Source organism: Macrotis lagotis, chromosome X, assembly GCF_037893015.1.
Source record: "Macrotis lagotis isolate mMagLag1 chromosome X, bilby.v1.9.chrom.fasta, whole genome shotgun sequence".
In the NCBI taxonomy this organism is placed as follows: Eukaryota; Metazoa; Chordata; class Mammalia; order Peramelemorphia; family Peramelidae; genus Macrotis; species Macrotis lagotis.
This window is the reverse complement of record NC_133666.1, coordinates 277,241,296-277,267,476: the sequence shown is the minus strand read 5'-3', so window position 1 is coordinate 277,267,476 and position 26,181 is coordinate 277,241,296. Positions and strand designations below refer to the sequence as shown.

The 26,181-nt window shown below is 36.0% G+C and overlaps 1 protein-coding gene across 1 annotated transcript; it reads left to right on the top strand.

The window, feature by feature from the left end:
• Nucleotides 1-6,143: 6,143 nt before the first annotated feature.
• On the top strand, nucleotides 6,144-23,402 carry MRPS30 (mitochondrial ribosomal protein S30). Its single transcript, XM_074200027.1, has 5 exons — nucleotides 6,144-6,723; nucleotides 11,378-11,523; nucleotides 12,689-12,794; nucleotides 16,211-16,387; nucleotides 18,561-23,402. The coding sequence occupies exons 1-5, from the start codon at nucleotides 6,144-6,146 to the stop codon at nucleotides 18,821-18,823; spliced, it is 1,272 nt and encodes a 423-aa protein (XP_074056128.1). The 3' UTR covers nucleotides 18,824-23,402.
• Nucleotides 23,403-26,181: the final 2,779 nt, after the last annotated feature.

The window sequence follows — 26,181 nt, the reverse complement described above, 5'->3', positions numbered from 1 at the left end:
GGAAGAGAACAAATAGTTAAATTCTGTGCTTTTTACAACAAACTATTAAATCTTATGCTTTAAGCTATGCCTTTGAACAAACTGTTATACCATTTCTGGGAAATAGTATGCAGAAACATTGTCATATCACCAGACCTTGAAGTGATAACAGCTATCTTAGTACTCTGTAGATACAATAGCTGTGAGAAAGATCCTACATGGACAGGGAGGTAGAGATTAGAGTCCAAAAAGGTATATCCTGATAACAAACTGCTGCCTCTTTGTTCCCAAGAAATGAATCTTTGTCAAACTTGAACATCTTGACATAATCCTTTCCCTACACCTGTGCCATTCCCTAATCCCTTTCCCAGCATGTAGGTCATTCCTTGTACAGGTGTATATGAGCCCTGGCTTTTTCCTCTGCTATCTTCTAAGGATAAGTCCTGCATGCAATGACCTTGCTCCTGCATGTTAAAATTTATCTGTTCCTTATAACTTATAATTGAATCATGAATCTTGGTGAAATTCTTTCACTATTCAAACCCTAGCTTACTACCTGAGTACCAAACTGCATCAATCTGAAAACTTTGTCCCAGTTATTGTGTCAAAATCATGGGGGAGGTCAAAGAAGGGAACTAGAAAAGGTTTTATAATAGTCTATAACTATTTATATTTTTAATTGATGAATTTCCTTGGTTTTTTTTAATGTGATCTGATTTATTTTCTCCATAAGTGACAGTGGGATCACACATTTGAATTCTTAACATTACAGTCTCCAAAGTGTGGCATGAGAAATTAGAAACGGTATTAAAGAAAATTAAAATGGGAAAAATAGCTGGACTAGGCCAAGCATGTGCACTTGTTTAAACAGGATGTACATACTGGAGGTTGCACAATTTTGAGAGATCTAACTCAGAAAGAAAGAGGATAATAAACACTTAGAAAAACAACAAAAATAGTGCATTATTATTATTCTAAAATAACTACCTATTCACATACCTAATTTCCCATATCTTCAAAATGTTTTATAAGAGTCTAAATAATATATCACAAGATATTTCTCTTTTTAGATTTTTTTTGTTATTTTTTATGGGGTTAAGTGACTTGCCCAAGGTCACACATCTAGGTTATCAAGTGTCTGAGGCTAGATTTGAATTTGAACTCAGATCCTCCTGACTCCAGGGCTAGTGCTCTATCCACTGTACCCCACAAGGTACTTCCATTGAAAGTCTGAGGGGTGGCCAGGTGGTGGCTAGGTGGCACAGTGGATGGAACATGGGCCCTGGAGTCAGGAGTACCTGAGTTCAAATCCTGCCTCAGACATTTAATAATTACCTAGCTGTGTGTCCTTGGGCAAGCCACTTAACCCCATTTGCCTTGCAAAAACCTTAGAAAGAAAGAAAGAAAGAAAGAAAGAAAGAAAGAAAGAAAGAAAGAAAGAGAAAGTCTGATACAGAAGGTAGATTTTCACAAATTATATTCTATAGATTATAGTTATTTAATTTTCCAGGCATGTCTGACTCTTTGTGAATCTGGGGTTTTCTTGGTAAAGATACTAGAATGATTTGTCACTTTCTCTACAATTCATTTTACAAAGAAACTGAAGCAAACAGAATTAAGTGACTTGCCTAGGGTCATACAACTAATAAATGCTTGAGCCTGGATTTGAACTCAAGTCTTCTTGACTTCAGGTCTGGGGTACTTTATTTACTGTGTCACCTAATTGTCCCCTGTTTTATATCTGTCCACCTTAAAGTAGTACTATTGACTGAAAGATACACAAAATGAAAACAAATTCACTGTTATTTTTCTGATTGTGAAAAAGTATTTAATTTAGCAGAACAGACTGAAATCTTAGATTCTCCTAAATATATGCCACTAACATTTGTCATACTCGATTTCTTGAAAGATATAATAATAGAAATAGCTTCACTTTCCAATCCTATGCTTATTAATACTGAGGGGTATAAAACAGGGAGATATAGGCTTGTTAAACATTTCCTATAGATAATAAGGTCTTTTAGATGCTGTTTATTAATGGCAATGTGTTAATTTCATCAATGAGATTCCTAATTACTCAAAAAAATTCAAAAAAGCTAATTATGCAAAAAAATTAAATGAATAAAGAATAAATGTTTTCCAGAATATTCTGTACCATTTGAAGGACAGGGGCATGAAGCAGACTTTATCATATTATCAACAAAATCTTGTATGAGAAAAGTTGAGTAAGGCAGGTTATCAGAGAGAGATGTACAACCAAAAAGAAATAGGCTAGTTATGTAGGAAGAGTTATTATTATTTATTCAGAAAGATAAGTTTTTGAATTCAGAGAAACATCAGAGGTCTTCTATCTCATTTTATAGATGAGAGAAGAGGTCCAGGAAGGTTAAATGATTTGCCCAGAGTAACAAATAGCAAGAAGAACTAGGATTTGTATTCACTCTCTTTAAATCAAGGGTTCTTTGGAATATATTATGATGAATTCAGCATTCAATTCAATTCAAAAAATATTTACTAAGCACCTTTATATGGCAGGTATTATGTTAGGAACTGAGAGTACAAGGCAAGAGAAAACAGTTCCTACCCTCAATGAATTTATATTCCACTTAGGAGAAAAGAGAATGACATATGCACAGTTAAGCAAATATAGATTACATACAAAATAATTTCAGGGATGGGGGTAGGGCATCACTGAAATGTGGTTAAAACAGAACTTTATAGAAGTATTTAAATTGAGCCTTGAAGGAAGCTAGGATTATAAAAGGTAAAAGAGAGGAAGGAATGAGTTTCAAGGAGGGATATTTTGTGCAGAGCTACTGAGGTGGCAGATGGAATGACATACACCATAAAGTAGTCTACTTTAGTTCACTCCACTGTGCATCTGCTGCTCCACCTGATTTTAAGTTCACAGAACATGGATAAATTCATCACTTCTAAATTCACCACTATGCTGCTAACTTAAGCCTTGAACGACACCACCTCCCACACTCTCCTCTCCCCTCTGATTGGAGGGAAGAGCACTAAACCCTGCCCAATGCCTTCCTTTATAGAGGGAAGACATGAACTTTTTTTCTCACTCCACTTTGCATCTGCTACTTTGCCTGGTTTCAAATCCTTTGAATAAGATGCATCCCTATAGGGTATCCCCTGACATCCCATCTCTCCCTCTCCACTTCTCCTCCCTCCTTTTTTGTGTTGCCACCCCCCTTTATAATATAAGTGTTTTGAGGGCAGGCATTGACTTTCTTTATAATATTTTATACAGTACAGTGACTGGCATGCAGTAGGAGCTTAATAAATGTTTTCTGGATTAGAATATATAGTGTGGGAAAGAAAGCAATGTAAGGTTAGTCTGGAAAAATAAGTTGAAGGCAAACTGGATTTATTCTTTTTTAATTTTTCTTTTCTTTTCATTTTGGCAAGGCAGTGGGGTTAAGTGACTTGCCCAAGGTAACACAGCTAGGTAATCATTAAGTGTCTGAAGCCAAATTTGAACTCAGGTCCACCTGACTCCAAGGCCAGTGTTCTATCCACTCAGCAACCTAACCACCCCAGCAAATTGGATTTAGATGACAAATCAAAGAATTTGTATTTCATCCTGGAAGCAACAGGAAGTCACTAAAACTTTCTGAGAAGAGTAATGATACAATGAGATATATGCTTCATGAATTTCAAATGCCTGTATTACAAATATCCTGTATAGGATGAATTGGAGAATTGAGAGGTTGATAACTGAGGAACCATTTGGAAAGTTATTGCAATAGTACAGTAAAGACATGTGGACATGAATTAGGACCCAGATGATATCAGTGGAGAGAGAAAAGGGGATGATATGAAAGGTGCTGTGGAGAATGATTTGATAGGACTTGTCAACAAAGAAATGAGGGTTGAGGGAGAACAAAGAGTCAAGGTACTAGGAATTGAAAGTCAAAAAGCAAAATAGCCTTCTCCATCTTCCACTCCCTCTCAAGGAACTTACATTCTACTGGGGAGAGGAAAGAAGAACAACCAATACACAGGTAAGCAAATACAAAAAAATTCCAGGGGAGGGAATAAGACTCCACTGAGCTTATGAATCTGAGTGCTCTTGACAAAATAGGGAAAAGTAGAGGATGGGTTTAGGGAAAGAATTCTGTTTTAGACTTTCAGAGAACAAGTTTTGGAATTGAAATGTGAATAGGACAAGTAGGAGGGAATGTCCAGCAGTCAGTTGGATGACTAGTGGTTGGGAGAAAGATAAGGAAGAAATATTAATTTGGGAGTTATCCACATCCACAATAATTGAACACAAAGAAGTTCCTTAAAGCACCAAAGTATATATAGAGAAGCAGATCCTCACCTGATCTATAAATGACAGCCTTAATCCTATCCTGATACTTTAAAGGGATCTGAGGCCCAGAAAGGCCAAAGACTTGCCGGATGTTGCAAAGGAAGTAAGGGACTGAGGAGAGGAACTTGAATCCCAGTTTAGGTGTCAGGATCCCCATACCAAGGCCATGCCTCTCTTTTTACTATTAGAAAACATGCTGTTTTTTTGGGAGTTTTTTTTTTTTTGGCAAGCCAATGGGGTTAAGTGACTTGCCCAAGGTCACACACTTAGGCATTTTAAGTATCTGAGGTCAAATTTGAACTCAGGTCCTCCTGACTACTGGCCTGGTGCTCTATCCACTGTGCCACCAAGCTGCCTGGAACACCCTGTTTTTCAGAGCTAAGGCCCAGAAAGCCAGCTATGCTATGAGTTTGGCATAACAACAGTCCTTTGAACTCACGCTCTGGGTGTACTATGGTGCAGCAAAATTTCAGAATTGTTTCTTCTCCAGATAGCTGAACTCTGACAAGCACCTGAAGAAACCATGTTCTGATCATAAAACTTAGCTATGAATCAAACTTACTTCATGGTTGTTGTTATACCTCATTTTCAGGGCTACCAATATCTGGGTAAAACCATTGCTCTAATGAGATTTGGTCACACAAGAGCAAGTCTCCTGATAGAAGGAACCCTGGCACATGTATATAGTTTTTCTCCAATAGAATAAAGAAAGCATTTTGTTTATTTTAGCTCTTCAATTTTGTTTTTATTTATTTCTTAGAAATAACTGTGCTTTTGCTCATCTGTGTGAGCACTTCCAATTTTGTTAGTGTTAACAGCAGTTGTATAATCTCTTTGCTTCTGGTCATTTATTTTCAGACTTGGCATACATAGGACTCAAAACGCAGAGCTCTTTTCACTAAACCATACTGACTCTTTAATAAATAATTATTTTTTCAATGACATTATTTACAGATATTTATACTTGAAACATATTTCTCCAGTCGTTTAAATTCTTGTGAAATTGTTTCCTTGATAAGTAAAATGAGGTGTTTGAACTAGAGATGAGGTATTAAATCTCTTCTAATTCCAGATGCAGTGGAAGAGGCATCAGTGGATCCAAATGATTCTTATGATCTGCCTGATCTTGGTCACTTCACTTGTCTGGACTTCATTTTCCTCTCCTTAATAAAAAGGGGAGTTAGACTACTTCTGAGAGTAATGTAGACTATGTATATACAAACAAATAGTTAATTATTGCAATACAATTGCCTCCCAATCTATGTCTCAAAATTTTATTTCATGTATTTAAATACATTAAGAAGGGTCTATAGATTTCACCAGATTAAGAAAGAGATCCACAATAGAGAAAGGTTGATTCCCCTGGAATGGCTGACCTTTGAACTACTTTTCAGTTTTAAATTCCTGATGCTATGAATTTCACATTGCAAGGCAGGTGTCCACTAAAAAATTATTTGAAAACTTAAAAAGTATTTGGGGGGAAATATCCAACTCGTCGAAGGTATTTAGCGTTATTCCTAACTGCAATCTAAGTGGCATTAACATTTAACTCCAGTTAAGAAGAAAGGAGAGGAAAGGTAAAATTGATTTATCAAGGATGCAGATTTTTCAGATGCAAAAATCGTGCCCTGGGAAAGAACATATTAGGAGAAAAATTTCATTGGCTCCGCGATAAGTGACGTCATGCCGTCAGGGTTAACCCCGCACGTTACGCTCCTACGCAAGGGTCGCATTAGAGATTTTGCTTTCCGATTGGTCGGCTAGTTTCCGGCGTCTACGTGCCAGCCGGTCCAATCAGCGGCCTCGTAGCTCCGCCGTCACGCTCGGGACGAAGATGGCAGCCTCCAGCCGGCTTAGGCTGCTCCCGCGCGTCCGGGCGCCGCGGCTGCACACCGCGGCCGAGGCCGCCGTCCCCGCGGCCGAGGCCGCCGTCCCCGCGCCCGCGGCGGCGCGGTACCCGCCGGTGGTGGCCTCGCTGACGGCGAAGAGCAAGGCAGCCCGGCAGCGGCGCGTGGCCCGCTGGCAGCAGGAGGCGCAGGAGGCGCCCTCGGTGGAGGCCAAGCTGCGCGTGCTCACCAAGCTGCAGCGCCCCAAGTACGTGGTGTACCCGCAGACCTTCGCCCTCCACGCCGACCGCTGGTACCAGAGCTTCACCAGGACCGCCTACCTGGCCGGCCTGCCCCTGCCGCGGCCCCCCGGCCCCGGCCAGCCCGGCGGCCCGCCCGACCTGGCGCCCTTGCGTGCGGCCGTGTGCGACTGCCTGCTGCAGGAGCACTTCCACCTGAAGCGCAAGAAGCGGGCCCCGCCGTACCAGCAGCAGGAGTCGGTGGCGTCGCCCTTCCTGCGGCAGCTCGTGTCCTCCCTGACCGGGCTGCTGACCCCCCACAACCCGAGCCTGGCCGCCGCCGCCCTGGGTGAGTGGCCCCGGGCCGCACCCCTCCAGACCCCCCACTTTATTCTGCCCGCCTCCCACCTTCCCATTTTCACTTTTTTTCTCTTTGTTCCGGCCTCCCCCCCCCCTTCACACCCACACACAGGTAACTTCCGGCCTTTCTACCAAGGCTGTCACCTTTGCTGCCCTTAGAACCAAGCCAAGGATGCACCTCCCCGTGAGGTAAAACTAGAACGCTCAATAACAGTAATAATAAAAGTAGCTGACATTTAGATATACCTTTTCAGATATCTCTGTGAAACGATCGGCGAAGGAGATGCCATTGTTATCCCATTTTACAGATAGGGAAACTGAGACAAGCGCGTTAAGCACCTTACCCCAGGTCACATAGCCAAGTAATCCAGCGGTTTGGATTCTGGATTGTCCTGACTTCACCCTGTCCCACTGGACCAATCACTTGGAATTTGTGCCTTTCAAGGCACATCTGCAGGATCTTGACACTTAGAAGCAGAGTGACTTTGGACAATAATAGTAATTAGAATAGCATACACGTATCAAGGTAAGGTTTTCAAAGCATTTTGTATTATGGCGGATAGAAGGCAGAGCCTGGAGTCAGGAAGACTTGATTTCAAATCCTGCCTCTGACACTATCCATAATAATCAAATAATAGTTTTAAAGTGATTATCAGTTTTAATCAGTGATACATAGTAAGCACTACATAAATGTTAGTGTGCTTTAATTATTCCCATTTTAAAGAAGTGAAGAAGTGGAAACTGAAGCAGACAAAAATTAAGTGATTTGCCCAGATACTCATCCAACTAGGAAACTTATGAGGCTGAATTTGAGCTCAGGTTTTTCCTGACAAATCACTTTACTTTTGGCTCTCAGATGAAATGAGGCAATCAGTTTTTATTTGCATCTAAAGCCTTGCTTACTACCATTCTGTGATTCTTGAATGAAATGAAGTCACTATCTTAGTTACGAATAGGCAGAAGGAAAACTTCTAAAGTACTGAAAGCACATCCCTATGTAAACCTACATTAAAATTTGGTCTTATTTTGGTCCATCTAATAAGTAGTTAAATGATTGTAGTCATTTCAGTTCTAGTGGAGACTATACGTGTCCTATAGGGAATGTGAAAAATGTTATGAAATGTTGAAGGTGCTATAAGAGTCACAGGGCAAACAGACCTAGAGAACTCATTGGTAAATTAAACAGTTACAGAATTTGGAGCTCTGTTTAAAAAGAATGTTAAAAAGAAATTGTAGGGGTAGCTAGGTGGCAGAGTGGGTAGAGCACCAACCCTGGAGTTCAAATCCAGCCTCAGACGCTTAATAATTGCCTAGCTTTCTGACTTTGGGCAAGTCACTTAACCCCATTGAATTGCAAAAGCCAAAAAAAAATTATAAATTGTGTATGTATGAGACACTTGATGAATTGAGTACTATGGAATCAGAAACATGGAATACAGTAGGCTTCAAAATACATGTCTTTTAAGAAGGCAACATAAAGGATCCACGACCAAATACATTTTGGGTTTTATCAAGAGGAATGCTACAATAATAAAATTATACTAGTCAAAGGAAACTTGCCCTGCCTCTAAGTATCAAGCTGTTTGTAAATGATTGCAGAGATTCCTATCAGATCTTTAAGTTGTTGGTATCATTTCCATTTTAAAAATAAGAAAACTAAAATTTAACTATATATTCAACTGATTTGATTTTTAAAGAATTAGAATTTGCACACTGAAAGATTTGGTACAGGGCAAAGGAGCAGATATAATGTCTGATGTCAGTAATAGATCTGACTTAAATGCTCTAAAAAAAATAAAGATAAGCTGCAGTAAAAGTGCATACTAAAGCCCATTCTAGCTCTTAAAGTACAGTGATTCCACATGCAGAAACACACTGTACTGTGCTAAAGACAAATCTAAAACCCTGACTTCTCATGTTTCCTACAATTGTACTCCCTCATAGAACATAGCCAGTGTTCACAATGCCCCTTCTATCCGTGCTTTACCAGCATAGACTTTACAATTTCTCTCTCTGTGATCTTGGTCTCATAAATTCTCCTCTGCGATCACCATTTTCTTGTCCCCCATCTCACCCCCTACTTCATTTCAATTGAAAGTGTAGGTCACTCTTCTACTGCTCAGTCTTAGGCATATCCCACTTGCTTTCTTTGGTCCTCTGCTGGTTTTGCCAAGTGCTGGTAGTAAAAGTTGCAGAACCCCTCATTTTATCCATTATAAATTTATACTTTATAACCTTATCTTTATACTATGTTGTTCAATGTAACCTATGATGCTTATTCCAAAACCTTTCAATTCCACACTTCCATATTCTCAGCAGAATCCTAAGTCAGGGAATCTATTCTTTGCTTATTGCTTATGTGTTTCTCATCTTTTTCTTTCCTTTCATTTCTAGGTCCTTGTCCTAACAAACATTTTCTTCATTCTTGAATCTCTCTTGTTTCAGGGATTTTTACAGGGGTAGTTGTGTGTGTATGTGTGTGTGTGTGTGTGTGTGTCTGTCTGTGTCCTTGACTAAGGCAATGTCTTTTCAAGCTGTTCAGTCATTTTTCAGTCATACCTGATTCTTAGTGACCCCCATGGAGTTTTTCTTGGCACAGATTCTGGCATGGTTTGCCATTTCTTTCTACAACTCATTTTACATTCTAGGATCACATATATTTGAACTCAAGAAATCCAATCTTCCTCATCTTCAATTTACTCTGGGATTTAGTTCCCTTAAGCTTTTACTCTTGAATTCTTTCCCCCTTCTTGTCTATAAAAATGCATTTTTTCTTTATACTTAAATCCTGATCATCCTCTAGTTCTACATCTGGCTGTACCCTCCTTGTCTTCAAAAACTTGTCTTCCTTAACTCCTCTTTAGTGTCTTCATGATATATCTCTTCTACCCTCTGGGTTTCAATTATTATGCACCTCTGTGTACAGGCCAGTATCCATGGAGAAATACACTGCACCTTCTTCTCTGCCTTAGAGAAACATTCTTGTTCTTCAACACTCAACTCAAAGTACTAACTATTGCACGTATTCTTCCCAGGTGCCCCAAATGAACATGTTCTTTCTCTTCTCCACTCTTTCCTACTTCATCTGGATCACGTCATCAATATCGCCATTATAAACCTCTGTAAACATTAACCCTCCCATCTCCTAGCAGAAAATAAACTCTTTAAGAAATTGGATGGTTCTTAGTTATCTTCGTATGTACCTTATGTCTAAAACAGAGTATAATTTAAGGAATATTTGATGGATAACTTGTCTTCGGAGATTGTCAGGAAAGATAGAAGAAAAGAAGAATTAAAGGATTCTGAAGAAAGAGTATTAGTGGAAAATGACATTAAGGAGGAAAGAAGGAAGATAGAATATTAACAGTGGCTTGGAATTAAAAAGTAGATGAACAAAAAGAATGTCCCAGAAGGTAAGAAAATGTAAAGGAGAGATGACTGATCAATTGCCAAAATGGAGAAAACTCCATGTATGACTGGAAAAAACAGCTAAACTTGGCAATTGGGAGATCAATTCACCTTTGAAAGGGTCATTCTAGTATTGTAATGGAAATAGAAACCAAATTACTAGGGGCTAAGGAATAAGCAAATAGGCAGAAAACTAAAAGTAGAAATTGTAGATGAATGATAAGAAATCAAAGGAACTAACTTTTTCATTTGGACTGAAAATGAAAGGGGCAGTCAAGTAGTATAGTGAAGAGAGGACTGAGCCTAGAGACAGGAAAACTGGTTGGTTTTCTTGAGTTCAAATATATGTGATCCTAGTATGTAAAATGAGTTGTAGAACGAAATGGCAAACCATGCCAGAATCTGTGCTAAGAAAAACTTCATAGGGGTCACAAAGCATCAGTTATGACTGAAAAATGACTGAACAGCTTGAAAAGACATTGCCTTAGTCAAGGACACACACACACACACACACACACACACACACACAAAACTAACCCTGTAAAAATCCATGAAATAGGAGAGATTCAAGAATGAAGAAAATGTTTGTTAGGACAAAGACCTAGAAATGAAAGGAAAGAAAAAGATGAGAAATACACAGAATAGACTTCCTGACTTAGGATTCTGCTGAGAATATGGTAATGTGGAATTGAAAAGCTTTGGAATAAAGCACCATAGGTTATGTTGAACAACAGAGGATAAAGATAAGGTTATAAAGTATAAACGTATAATGGATGAAATGAGGGGTTCTGCAACTACCAGCACTTGCAAAACCAGCAGAGGACCAGATCGAAGAAGAGAGGAGAGACAGATTTTACCCTGAGACTGGTGAAAACAAATTAAAAAATAAAAATAGTTCACATTTATATAGAACCTCAAAGTTTACAAATCATTTTTTTTCATGACAACACTTAGAGGAAAGTGAACTGCAGGCATTTTTTTTAACAGTTGAGGCTTAGAGGTTTGAGTGCTTCTCACCAAGAATCCTCTTTTGTAACAATATATTTACATCAGAATAATTTAATATTAAATCACTATCCTCAGACCTGATCCTTTCAACACCCTGAAAAGTATTGTTAAATTAATTGATTTTGGATTAGGATATCTGGTTTGCTTCAAGTATTTAAAGTTAATCAAGAATTTAATGTTAACATTAGTTGTCTGAATAGTTAAGTTCCCTGACTTTTTTTTTGTAGATTTTAAACGTCCAGTTCACTTTTATTGGTGGTGTGGTGAAGAAATTATTCCAAAAGGTCACCGTCGAGGTAGAGTTGATGCATTACGGTATCAGATAGATGATAAACCACATAGCCAAATTCGTATACAGAAACAACTTTCAGAGGTAAGAATTTTCCTTTAAATGTAATCTTTTATTATATTTTTTCTCTTTATCCTCAGAGAATCTTTAATCTAATTGAGAAAACAAAATGAAGGCACACAAAGTAGCCTCCATGGAACCAAAGATTTAATATAATTAATTGCTAAACTGTTTATTGCAGTGCTTGCATTTGATATGAACTGGACATATGTAAATATATGTATATATTTTAAATCAATATTTTTAACCCATATCCACATGTATATTTTTAAGTTACAGAATTTCCTTCCACCTTCCCTTCCCAAACCTTCCCCTTAGAAGCAATCAGGTTGGCATTGTAGATGCATATTTTTAATAAAAACATTTATAAATTTGTCTTTTTCAGTATGAGAAATTAGGATTAAGGTAAAGAGATAATTTTTATAAAGTTTTCATCAGATTCTGAAAGATTGTTCTTTAATTTTGTTTTGTTTTTCTTCCTCTTGATGAGGATAACATTGCCTATGGCTGGTCTAATACAGTTGTCCTAGCTCTCTGAACTGCTGAGAGGAGCTGCTTCCATCAAGGCTGATAATCTCACTATGTTGTTAAAGTGGTTTAAATGTAATCTTTTAAATTTAAAATAAATGTAATCCTTTAAACTTTGACCTTTATGACCACTCCATTATTTTATGGAAAAAAATTAAGAGTAAATAATTTGCCTAGCATATAGTTATTGCACATTAGGATTATGAGCCTTTTTATCTCTGATTTCTTGTTCAATTTACAAATATTCCATATAGAAATACTTATTTTTTTTAACTTTATGTTTAAGCCAGGAGTGTCTGTATGGGAATAAATGTATTGGGCTGCTTTCTTTTCGTGTTATAAAAATGATTAGTTGGGATGCATTTTTTATAACTAAACTATAAGAAAAAAATCCCTCTATCCAAAGCAGTATATTTTTGTACAGTTTTGAACTGTGTTATGTATCATATTTGTAGTTATGAGGAAAAGCAAACTCACAAACTTCTCTGTGGTCTTATATCCTATTAAAAAATGAATTGTTTCAAATTGCACTTCAGAAACTTCACTACTACTAACGTCCATTTTAGTAATTGTGTTCATTTAAATTTTGATAGGTAGTTAAGAAAAGATAAATTTCTGTTTCTGTTATTAATATTTAATACTTGTGATTTTCTTCCTTAAGTTTGTGCCATTGGATTATTCTGTTCCAGTAGAAATCCCTGTTCTGAATTGTAAACCAGACAAACTTCCGTTATTCAAACGACAGTATGAAAATAAAGTATTTATAGGTGAGTTCTTCTTTTAGAAGTAACATAACTGTTTAAAGTTGTCTGTATGTGTATGTGTATGTGTCAGGGAAAGAAATTAATTGTTCGTGCCTAAAAGTCTAAATACTACATTATGCAGACATTTTACAGGAATTGTAATTTCTTATACAGGTAAACCCCAGAGATATCGCAGGTTTGTTTCCAGGCCACAGCAATAAAGCAGTATTGCAATGACATGATAAAGTCACAAGAATTTTTTTGATTTTTCTCAGTGCAATTGAAAATTATATTGTAGTCTATTAAATGTGCATTAGTATTATGTCTGAATACATGTATGTAAATATGTGTGAGTATATATATATGTGTGTGTGTATATTTATATATGTAAAAACTTTAAAAATAACTTCATTGTTAAAAAATGCTATCATCTGAAATTTCAATAAGTCATAATCTTTTTGCTGGTGGAGATTCTTGCCTTGATGTTAATGACTGCTGACTGATCAGGGTGATAGTTGAAAGTGACAGGGAATTTCTTAAAATAAGACAACAAAGTTTGCTGCATTGATTGACTCTACAAAACGTTTCCTTGTGGCTGCAGTGCTATTTGATAGGATTTTGCCTGTAGCACAACATCTTTCAAAATTGAAATCAATTCTTTCAAACCCAGTTTTTACTTTATCCATTGAGTTTATGTAATTCTTCAATTTTTTTTTATGTCTTGGGGAAAAGGGAGGCCTGAAAAAAGAGGGAAATAGAGAAGAACTTTTGATAGAGCAGTCAGAACACACAAAAATTTATCTATTAGATTCATAGTCTTATCTGTATACTTTGTGGTACCCTCAAAAAATCATTCAAACACATATAATAATGAAAATGTTTGAAATATTGAGAAAATTACCAAACTCTGTTACAAACATACTGTGAGCACATGCTATTGAAAAAATAGCACTGATAGACTTGCTGGACACTGAATTGCTGCAAATTTTTAAATTAATATTTATGAAGTGCAATAAAATGAAGTATGCCTGTATTAGTAACTATTTGTGTTAGAGATAGGCATATTTTTTTATTTATTTTTATAAGGCAGTAGGATTAAGTGAGAGTTCCAAGGTCATACAGCTAGTATTGAGTGTTTGAGGCAGGATTAGAACTCATATACTTCCCTTCTAGGGCCAGAGTTCTATCCATTGCATCACCTAGTTGCCCAATGCAGACATACTCTTGTTCAAGAAGGAGGCATATGTGCTATCAATTAATTTAGGGTCCATTTTACAGTTCTTTAAACACATAAAAACTTGATGAGCAACAAAGATTTTTTTGGTATGTTATTCTTCCATTATGTCTTTTTAAATTAATTTTTAAATTTTTTAAAAATTACATTCAGAGATCATATTCCAAAGCTTTTTGAGTTCCTATCATCCCCCCTCCCTCCCCCCCACCCCATGGCAGCAAACAATCTGATGTATATTGTATATGTGCAATCATTCCCATATTAGTCATCTTGTGAAAGAAGGGAGAAAAGCCCTGAGAAAGAAAAAATTTGTAGAATGAGTTTTAAAAAGAGAACATGGTATGCTTTGCTCTGCAATCAGACTCCATGGTTTTTTCCTCTGGATGAGGATGGCATTTTCTATAACAAGTCTCTCAAAATTGCTTTTGATCACTGAACGATTGAGAGGAGTTGTGTTCTTCATAATTGATCATTTCACAATGTTGTTGTTAATGTGTAGTGCTGTCCTGGTTCTGCTCACTTCATTTAGCATCAATTCAAGCAAATTTTTCCAAGCTTTTCTGAAGTCCAGTCGTTCATGATTTCTTACAGAACAATAGTACTCTATCATATTTATGTACCATAACTTGTTCAGCTATTTCCCAATTGGTGGGTTTCCCCTTAATTTCCAATTCTTTGCCACTACAAAAGATACATACATAAATACATATTTATGTATGTATGTATTTTATACATGTGGGGCTTTTTTCCTTTTTTATAATCTCTTTGGGATAGAGATGCAGTAATGGTATTGCTCTCCAGAATGATTTGATCAGTTCACAACTCCATCAACAAAGCATTAGTATCCTAGTTTGCCCACATTCTTATTCCAACATTGAATATTTTCCTTTTTTGTCATTTTAACAAGTACTTCAAATTTTAACAAGTACTTCAAATTTGTTTTAATTTGCATTTCTCTAATCAGCAGTGATTTGGAGTATCTTTTCATGTGACTATAGATAGCTTTAATTTCTTCATCTGAAAATTACCTGTTCATATCCTTTGATATTTTTTCAAATAAGGAATGATTTGTACTTTTTAAAATTTGAATTAGTTCTTTTTTTTTGGCAAGGCAATGGGGTTAAGTGGCTTGCTCAAGGCCACACAGCTAGGTAATTATTAAGTGTCTGAGGCCGGATTTGAACTCGGGTACTCCTGACTCCAAGGCCAGTACTCTATCCACTGTGCCACCTAGCCACCCCGCCTTGAATTAGTTCTTTATAAGAATACAAGTAGTGTAAAAACTAATAAAAATATTTTAAAAATATATTTATACAGCTTTATTTTCTCAGAACTATACAGTTTGAAATACTAAAATTGATTGTGTTATTTTGATTTTGTAACTTTTGTCAGATACAGTGTTGACTATTGAAATAGTAGTAAGACAATTTATATCCCCAAGGGGACTTAAAGGAAATCTGTTCAAGAGGCCAGTAATGTATAAGTGAACTGTGGGGCCCATAAAGTGAATCATTCAGACACATAGAGTCAGAAAATATCCTTTAGATCACTTAGTCTAACTCCTAGTATTTACAAATAAGGAAATAGATAAGAAATTCAATTGATTTCTCTAGGAATACAACCAAAGAAAGCCAAAATTAGAATTAGAACCCAGATCTCTTGATTCCAAGATCATCACATTACAATTCTACCTCTAATTTGGATTGTACTTTACCACTGCTATGCCAGATCACCTTTTCATATATTGGCATTTATATTCATTCTTATTTTCAGAGTGTTTTGATTAACAAAGTGCTTTTCTCAGAGCTTTAAAGGAGGGTAGTCAATGTTTGTTTTAACTTTTCTAATCTTTAGAATCTTGTTTTAAATTAGTGATATTTCTTCCCAAAAATGCTGAATATACTATTAGTATTAGTTTCTTAGCCCATGACAGTTTTGTTAATAGAACCACAAGTACTGAAGAAAATAATGCATGTAGAAAATAGAACCCAAATTAATTGATTTGAATTACACAGCAGGTAAACCTGAAGTAGAATGTTAAAGTCTTATTCTGTCCTCCTCTTGGCTACTAGTCTGTTTTAGTTAATTTTTATGTTAAAAAAAATTATGATTTTGTGCTTGCTTTTTGGGGGAGGAATTGATTGTGTTTTCTGTACAGAGAACTTTGTAGAGAAAAAAAGTAATTTATCTTTTCTTTGAAATTCAGGGACAAGATTAGCAGATCCATGCTGTTATGGCCATACACAATTCCATTTATTACCTGACAAAATAAAAAGAGAGAGACTCTTGAAGGACAACCGTGCTGATCAGATAGAAGTTGGTTATCGAGCCAATGCCATTGCCAGTCTTTATGCTTGGACTGGCGCACAAGCTATGTATCAAGGTAAGGTTGATTTTGCAATTTGATAAATATTTGAATTATATCCTTCGACCTATTAAAAATTCACTTAATTTCATTGGACTTAGCTTCCTTCAGAAGAGATTGACAGATTTTTAGCATTTATAAGCAATGGAAACATAATCTTTGATTATTTAAGATAATTACAGTTTTTTTTTTTAATTAGTATACTTGGAGGGCCTGTGGCAATCTAATGATTTTCACTTTGACAATAAGAATGTATTGTCCTTGCTTTTTTGTGCTGGTTTGTTGTTGTCTAGTTATATAGTGCTTAATAAAAATAAACTTATAAATAGCCCCATTTTGCAAGAATGAGGGTCAACTTTTTGAGACTAAAAAGATTATCAGTAACTCATATCCTTTCTTGCCCTGAATCACTGCTAAGCTATGACACCAGAAGTGAAAGCAGGATATAGTATAAAACACACATATCCCAATGGGGTACTGAAGGCTGTAGGATAGCTGTTTCAGAATGAGGGGAAAAGGGTGATGGAATGTGCCTGTAATGGGTCTTCATATTTCCATTACAACAGTGAACTTTCATGTCTATATATCTCAGTTATGATTTATACTCAGATCTTTGGTTCTTTTCCAAAAAGGGGGGGGGGAATAGGATGGATGGCATAGAACTCTGTTTCTTATAGGTAATCAGCAATGGCAAAGTCTTACTTTTCATCTATTCCTAAAGGTTTTGGGGGACACTGATTGGCCAAGTGTTAGGTAACTGAAGTCATAATGGGACTTTAAGGGTTCCTTATTTTTCACAATCCATTGATCAACTTTGAGAAGTGGTTGTTAGGTCAAAGTTGTGTGACTTGACTAGTGTAACATTTTACAATTTAAGAAAATGATTGGAAGATAAAAATGTTTCTCAGAGTTAGAAGCCTCTGCAGAATATCTTTCCACAGAACTTAGGAAGGGAGCAGTCATCAAAAACTAAATCAAATCCTATTGAGCTTTCAGTAAATTGCAATTCAACTTCAATAATTTAGCAACAAGTATGAAGATTGTATTATCTTAATATAAGTATTTATCTTGACATTTGCTTTGTGATAGTTTACTTTTTGTAATTATGTGGGTATGCATATATGCAATGTATGGCACACATACAATTTATGTGATGAGAAATTGTCAGTGGTGCATTTGGTCCATATCTACTCCTTCCCCCCCTTTTCCTTCACATTACACCTTCTGTTAAAATACTTCAAGTTTAGATGTGTCCTGAATCAAGAAATTTGACCAAATGACCTTTTGGAATCTATTTCATTTATGGTAGTATGACTGGCTTTATCAATCTTCTCAATATAAATAGTAACTGAAATCATGAAAGCAGATTATTTTCTCTTAGAGAATATAATTGTAAATGGGTAAAAGGAGAGAAATGTATCTCTGGGTATTGTCAGTGACAAAATATTAAGAAGAGCAATGAAGCAAATAATGAAGTTGCTGTTCAGAGGTAGGAAAAAAGTTAGGAGACAGTGTCAGAAATTATAAATGGGGCCTCTTGATCAAAGATATCAGATAATCAAATTAAATAAAGTTTAGATTGTTCCAAAAGTCAAGTTGAACCCTTTATTATTTTCTGAAGATCATTTCAGTGGAATGGTGAATATGAAGGATAGAATGGGAAATATCAAAAATAAATGTGTTACTTGAATTTTTAATGAATGGAAAGAAAGAACAAAGATGGCAATTGGGAGACAAGGGATAATCTAAGAAAGTTTCCACATATTTAAAAAAATGGAATTGGACTAAAATATATATCAAGTGCTTTCAAACCTGAGTCTTCATCATTTTAGAGAATTCATAAGGTTATCTTGGAAAGAAATTTCTTAAGTTGACAGGATGAGATTCAATCCAATTTAGAGTAAAAGACAAGGACCTTAATAGGAATCACCTAACTCTTTCATTTAAAAATGGAAAAATGGATACCTGGAGAGATTAAATGATCTCCCCCAAGTTTAGTTCCCTTTATAAACAATAGTTTGAACTAGGTGAAGACCCAGTAGTGTGGCATAAAGGAATTGGAATTGTAAGAATGGAAGACAGTTGTGAAAATTTGGGTACTTTGTAAATCAATGTTTTTGTGCTTTATCTCTAATGTGGTAAAAATTCTTATAAAAATATTTATGTATACAAATGCAACTTCTTTCTATAGGATTCTGGAGTGAAGCTGATGTTACCCGTCCATTTGTCTCCCAGGGTGTGGTCACAGATGGAAAATACTTTGCCTTCTTTTGTTATCAGCTAAATACTTTGGCACTTACTGCACAAGCTGCTCAGAATAACCCTAGAAAGAATATATGTTGGGGGACAGAGAGCATGCCTCTCTTTGAAGTGATTGAAAACGGTGATGTTAAAGGCTTCAATGATGAACTTCTGCTTCAGTTGATTCAGTTTCTAATGAACAGACCAGAGTAATACAGATCACAATCACTATAAAAACTTTTGGACTATTTCACCAAAATGTAAAATAAATCAATTATGATTTGACAGAATTGTTCATGTAAGACCTGAATTAAATTTTAGAAATGCTTATTATTGTGCTTTTTAAATTTTTCTTGTACTGTTTCAAATAATGTCAGAAAATTTTAATTTAAGATAGCTTTTGTAATTCTTTTCTTGGTACCATTTTTTGGTTGATAAATTTATTTGCCCTCCACCATCTCAAACAACATTCTAACCAACCTTCTGGAATTGTAGCTCTCTGAAATTAATTTTAATTTTTTTTTACTCAATAAGCATTTTTTTTAAGTGTTTACTGTGTTCCAGGAACTGTGCTGAGTTCTGCAATACAAAGAAAAGGCCAAAAAGAAGACAACTGAAGGAGCCCGCATTCTAATGAAAGAGACTACATGTATATTACTCGATAAATACAGAATATAGGGAAGTTAATAAAATAGAATAATAGCACAAGCAACTGAAGAGACCAAGCAGAGCCCCTAAAATGACTGATGCTTGAGCTGGTAAAGGAAATCCAAGGTTGGTGAAGCGAGAATATCACATAAGGGAAACAGCCAGGAAAAAGACACAGAGACAGTAAAGGAGTGTTGTGTGTAGTTGTAGGCCAGGATGTTTGGATTCTACAATTTATGGAAGAAAGTGGAGTATAAGGTTGGAAATTACTAGGTCCAGGTTTTGAAGAGCTTTAAGTGAAAAACAAAAGATTTTACATTTGATCTAAAGCTAAAAAGAAGCCACTGAAGATTATTTAGCAAGAGGCATGACATAGTTTGGCAGACACATTAGGAAATCACTGGCAGCTGAGTTGAAGATGTATCTGGAATATCTGGGATTAACTCAAGACAATCAATTCAGTTAGAGGCCTCTTGAAATAGTCCAGAAAAAACCCCGATAAAAGCCTGAAATATGTGGCTGTGTGAATGGAGACAAAGGGATATATTCAAGAGATAGTGTAAAAGAATTAGAAGAATATGGGGTTGTGAAGGGTGGTGAACCCCTTGACATAGGAAATTTTAAAAGGGGGAGAATTTGACTCAAGATAGTGAATTTTATTTTATACATAGTTTTGAGTCTTCCCAATTAGAATATGAACTGCTTAAGATCAGAAACTAACCTTTTTCTTTTTATACCTTCAACATTTCACTCTATGCTTGTTATATAATAAATGTTTGTTTAAATGTTTTGTCATTTAAGCTTTCTCCCTTTCTCAGAATATGCTTTTAAAAATCTAGGTTGATCTCTTCTGCCTTACCACCAATCCAATTTTTTTTTAATTGGTAGACATCATATGGAATCATAAAGACAGTCATGAGCATTTGCTACAAATAGATATTGCAGTGTTAGGTATCTGGATTGATCCAAACCAGAAACAACTAGGTTATATAAAATCTAGGAAGAATTCTCAGTATTATTCCTTTTCATAGAGGAGAAATATACTGCTGACATAATCAGAAAGATTTTAAGTGAAATGCTGAGATAGCTGTACCAAGCATATTTATTCAAAGTAATCTGCCCTGGTCAGGCCACATCTGTAGTACTATATTCAGTTTTGCATACCACATTTTAGGAAGAACATTGGCTTGAGATAATAATGTGATGATTAGTTAGGTGTCCTTTTCAGTGAGGATCTTCAAGTGGGGGCTAAGGAATATTTTTAAAAATTATACTAGTAACTTTTTATATCACTTATTTCTGTATATATATATCCCTCCCCCTTTCCCTTCCCATGCCCGGGGGCAAAAAGCAGTCCAGTAAATCTATACAATACAGTGATGTCTGACAGTATATTCACTGTGCCATATTCATAGACTCCCACCTCCACACAATTATATTTTCTCATCAGTTATTCAGAGCCAGGATTAGTCAAAATTCTATTTTGCTTTCTGTGTTCATTTTCATTTACATGGTAGCCAGTTTGTGTTGTTTTTGTTTTCCTGATTCTTGTTATTTTTCATTAATATATGCATCTAAGCCTTCACCTCTGAATTCAGCATTTCTTCTGTCTCATTGTATTCATAAAAATCACAGTTTAGTCACTTTACAAAAAAGGGCATATGCTTCATTTGAGTTTTTAACCTCCACCAAAAAATGTGGTTGTGAATGTTTCAGTATATATATAAGGGGTTTCTGTCTGACCTTGGGATATATACATCTAGCAGGATGCTTTAGACCTATTAGAGTGAATTGCTCTTCATGTATGTGTTAGATTAAGTGATTTTTCCAGGATCTCTTATCACTTTTGAGTTTCTATGATCTATTTCTGGGTAAGTAGAGAAGTTTGAACCTAAAGAAAAAAGTGTTTTTTCAAAGATAAATCATCTGTAACTTGGCATTTCTTTAAAAGCTTTTTTTTTCCATTACTATATCATTAGGAGCATTTTGAGATTAAACACATTGTCCTTGGATGTATTTTGGCAACAGTTATGAAAAAAATACAAGAACAATTGTTATTCTAGATGTAGAACAAATGAAGAGTTTTGCAAAATTGACAGATTAGAAATGAGCTCTAGGATGCTATGACTTAAACACAGTATTTCTATTGAAGTAATGGGAGAAGAGAACATTATATTTGGGATCAGAAGAAATGAATTGAAAAATCTAACTCATAATTATTAGTGGTATGACCTTGATCAAATCACTTCTCTGAGTCTCATTCCACTTCATTGATAAAAGGTAGTGATTGAGCTAGATGATATATTATGTCCTTTCTGCCTCTGAAACCTGGGATAGATTAATTCCTAAGAGCACACAGCTTTGAGAGTTGGTAAAGTTAAGTCCAGGTTATATTTGAATGTGAGTATGTTTTGTTCTTCAGAGTTAAAATTGTTATATTTTCTGCTTATGATTGTCACAATAATTATGTCTTTCAGTGCTCAAATTTGATATTCCTTATGTGGACATGTTTTAACTTGTGTCCATTCCAAAATTTTTGTGAACTTAGAATATTGTAAATAATGTGGCTTAAAAGTTTACACAGTCATTCAGGTATACAGAAACTTATTCAAATCAACATGTATACATGTGCCACGCATACATTGCTTTGGGAAATTTTAAACCAATGATTTTATCTATACATTTTAAAAAAAAGGAATAAATTAGCTTACCCAGAGAATTTTTTTTTACTGGGAACTTAATTTTAATCAAACTCCTAAATGTTTTATATAGCACATTCAAGCAGTTTATATGCTATAAAGGGAATGAGACTGGAACATGAGATGGAAAATGCCTTACTTAGAAATGCCCTAGATTACTATTACATAGTTGTGTCCAATTCTTTGTGATCCCATTTGAGGTTTTCTTGGCAAAGATACTGGAATTGTTTTCCATTTCCTTCAGCTCATTTTATAGATAAGGAAACTGAGGCAAACAAGGTTTACATAACTAATAAATGTTTAAGGCTAGATTTGAACTCAGGAAGAGGAGTCTTTTTGACTCCAGACCTAACACTATCCACTGCACCACCTAATCATCCTATGTGTCTGAAGAGGCTTTAGATTGCATTCCAAACTGAACGTTTACAGAGCCATTGTGGTGATTTCATTGTATGTATGTGAAATCTGGACAATCTACCAGTCACGCCAGAAAATTAAATCCCTTCTTTTTTGAATTGTCTCAGAAGATTCTAAAGATTACCTGGCAAGATAAGTTACTGGTCACTGAGAGGCTCTCTCTTGATCTGAACTGCCAAGCATTCAGACTTGCAGAAATCACAACTGATCGTCTAAATAGCCCAAATGCCAAAATTAACATTTACAGAGAATGCTCACAAGACAGGCACTCACAAGGAAGTCAGAAGAAGCAGTGGGAGGACACTCTTAAGGTCTCTCAGAAGGTCTTTAGTATCAATTTGTAAAATATGGGAGATACTAGCACAGGACCACCCATAGCAGCATCCCACATCAAAATAAGATGAGCAAAGCAGAATTGCAATAGCACAAAGGGAACATGAGATATATCAAGTGATATCTCCATCCCAAATGTTTAAATGGACAGATTGTGCATGACCAGTGGCAGGACCTTCTGAGCACATACTGGATCAAATTCACTATATCTTCACTTACACATCATGATTTCATTTTGCTTCTCTTCAAGTACAAAGAATGTAAAGGCAATTCAAGGAAGATGAAAAATATGTTATTAAATAAAAGAACATTTGACATGGATAATACTTGTTTATAAAAATCAATAACTGGGCTATATGCAATGTTTAATGGTGCTTGACTGGTTCATATAATGTAGAATTTTATTTTTGTCTTTTATACCATATCCTGATTCAGCAAGACAGCTTAAGGGGCCCATCTTCTCTGTTTGAAGGCTAATGGAAAGACTGGTAGAAAAAGCCTAGAGGAGAAAAAAGATTCACAATTTGGAGTGAAGGGAAAGGTTGTTCATTACAGTATTTCATGAGAGGTACCTTTCCTTTCTTTAACATATTATAGACCATTCTATTATTAATTGCTACAGTTAGCACAATAATTAGTAAAATTCAATAATATTCATAAATTATTTTTTAAAATTCTTCAAAGAATCCTTTACAGTAGCAGAAATTTGAAAGTTAACTTTCCTTTTTCAATTAAATTTTGTGTTTTTCTCTTATCTCTAAAAGATTAAAAGTACGTTTCAACTCTAAACTATATTTTTATTATTCTTTATATACTGTTTTCCTATATAATTTTTGTTGCTTCAGAAGCATGGAATTGGTTTCTGATTTTTTTTTATAATAGTTCACACAAGGAGGCAGAGCCAAGATGGCGAGAGTAAAGGCGGGAACTCACTCAAGCTCTCCCCAAAACAACTCCAAATGCCTTCAAATAATAGCTAACCAAATTCTAGAGTGATAAAACCCATAATGAATCAATCTTCCAACTCAAGACAACTTGGAAGATCAGCGGGAAGGGTATGCTGCAGCAGGGTGAGAGAGGAGCACAGAGTAGCTCCAGCCATGCTGGAATAAACCAACCCCAATCATTGAGGAACAGAAAGCCTGGCAGCTAGGTCAGTGGCAGCAGTAGTGGTTCCCAGACCTCTCAGATAAGGGATTGCTAAAGACAACTTGGAAGGTAAGCAGGAAAACTCTGCTACCCTGAGGTGAGAGTGGAGCACAGGGCAGGACTCAGCAGTGCAGACCAGACCCCAGCAGATTAGGAGCAGGCCTCAGGAGTCACTGAATCAGCAGTGGCAGCTACTTTCAGAGCTCTCAGCCTATGGACAGTAAGGGGTCAGATGGAGATTACAAGGGTCTCTGCTATCCCTGAGGGAGAGCTCTGTTACTTTGTCCGTGCTCAAACTTGGATCGCAGTTTGCAGTCCAAGTCCCAGGAAGAGGAGCTGAAGTACAAAAGAGCTTACTGTCGCCATGGAGCAGGAACCTCCTCACAGGTCCACGGCAGAAAAGAAAGCTTGTGGTTTCCCAAAGACCAGAGCACAGTCAAAGAGAGTAGTCATAACTTCTCACAAGACCTTGGAAGAATTGAAAACTTGCAGGTTCCTAGAAATAACTCAGAAAACAGCTACAAAACCTTCAAACACTTGAGACATGCATCCTCCACCCTGGAAACAGAACCCCACCTTAACAAAGGATCAAAATCAATTCATAGGCTGGGGAAATGAATAAGCTGCAGAAGGGGGAAAAAATCCTACTATAGACAGTTAGTATGGTCAAATGGAAAATCAAAATACACACTCAGAAGAAGATAACAAAGTCAAAACTTTTACATCCAATGCCTCCAAGAAAAATATGAATTGAGTTCAGGCTGTAGAAGAATTAGGTGATAGAGGAAAAAAATTGGAAGAGAAGTGAGAGTGATGCAGGAAAATCATGAAAACCAAGTTAGCAGTTTGGTGATAGAGATACAAAAAAGTACTGAAGGAAAAAATCATCTTAAAGACCAGACAGGGCCAAAAGGGAAAAAAGCAAATGAGGAGAGGAATGCCTTAAAGAACAGAATTGGCCAAATGGAAAAGGAGACACAAAAGTTCACTGAAGAAAATAATTCCTTAAAATATAGAATGGAGCAAAGGGAAGTTCTTGATGGAAATCAAGAAACAAAACAAAATCAAAAGAATGAAAAACTGGAAGATACTTCACATTTTATTGGGAAAACAACTGACTAGGAAAACAGATCGAGGAAAGATAATTTAAAAATTATTGGTCTATCTGAAAGCCATGACCAAAAAAAAAAGCCTATACATAATTTTCAAGAAATTATCAAGAAATACTGCCCTGATATTCTAGAAGCAGAAGATAAAATAGAAATTGAAAGAATCCACTGATCACCTCCTGAAAGAGAACACAAAATGAAAATTACCAGGAATGTTATAATCACATTTCAGAACTTTCATGTCAAGGAGAAAATATATTTCAAGCAGTCAGAAAGAAACCAATTCAATTATCATGGAACCACTCCAGATAACACAAAATTTAGCAGCTTCAACATAAATGCTCGGAATATGGTATTCCAGAAGGCAAAAAACTTGGATTACAACCAAGAATCAACTACCAGCAAAACTGAACATATTCTTTCAGAGGAAAAGATGGACATTGAGTGAAATAAAGGACTTTCAAACTTTCCTGGTGAAACAACCAGAACTGAATAGAAAATTTGATATAAAAAGGTAAATAAGAAAGGCAAATTATAAGGCCCTTAATGATGTTGAACTGTTTTATTCCCGCATGGGAAGATGATATTGATAACTCATGAAATTTTTCATTTATTGAGGCAGTTAAAAGGAGCATATATAGATAAGACACAGGTTGGAGTTGAATTTGAAGTGATAATGTATTAAAAGATTGAATTTAATGGGTGAGAGAAGAACGTACTAGGAGAAAGGGAAAGGGGGAGTAGAATAGGGTAAGTAATTTTACGTAAAAGAGGCAAGAAAAAGTTTTTGTAGTGAAGTGAAATGGGGGGACGTGAGGGGGAGTGAGTGAATCTTAGTCTCATTGGGATTTACTCAGAGAGGGAATAACATATATACTCTCAGTTGGGTATAGAAACCTATCTTACCCTACAGGAAAGTAGGAGAGGAAAGGGATGGGAGAAAAAGGGCAGGGAATAGGCGATAAAAGGAAGAGAAGATTGGGGTAGAGAGATGCAAAACACTGGAGAAAGGAATGGGAGTGAGGGAGTGGAGGAAAATAACAGTTATCAATGGTAACTGGGAAAAAGATATTGAAACAAGTTTCTCTGATAAAGACCTCATTTCTCAACACAGAGAACTGAGTCAAATTTATAAAAATGTAAGAGCTATTCCCCAAATGATAAACGATTAAAAGATTTGAACATTTTTCAGATAAGGTGTCCTTTTAAATCATGT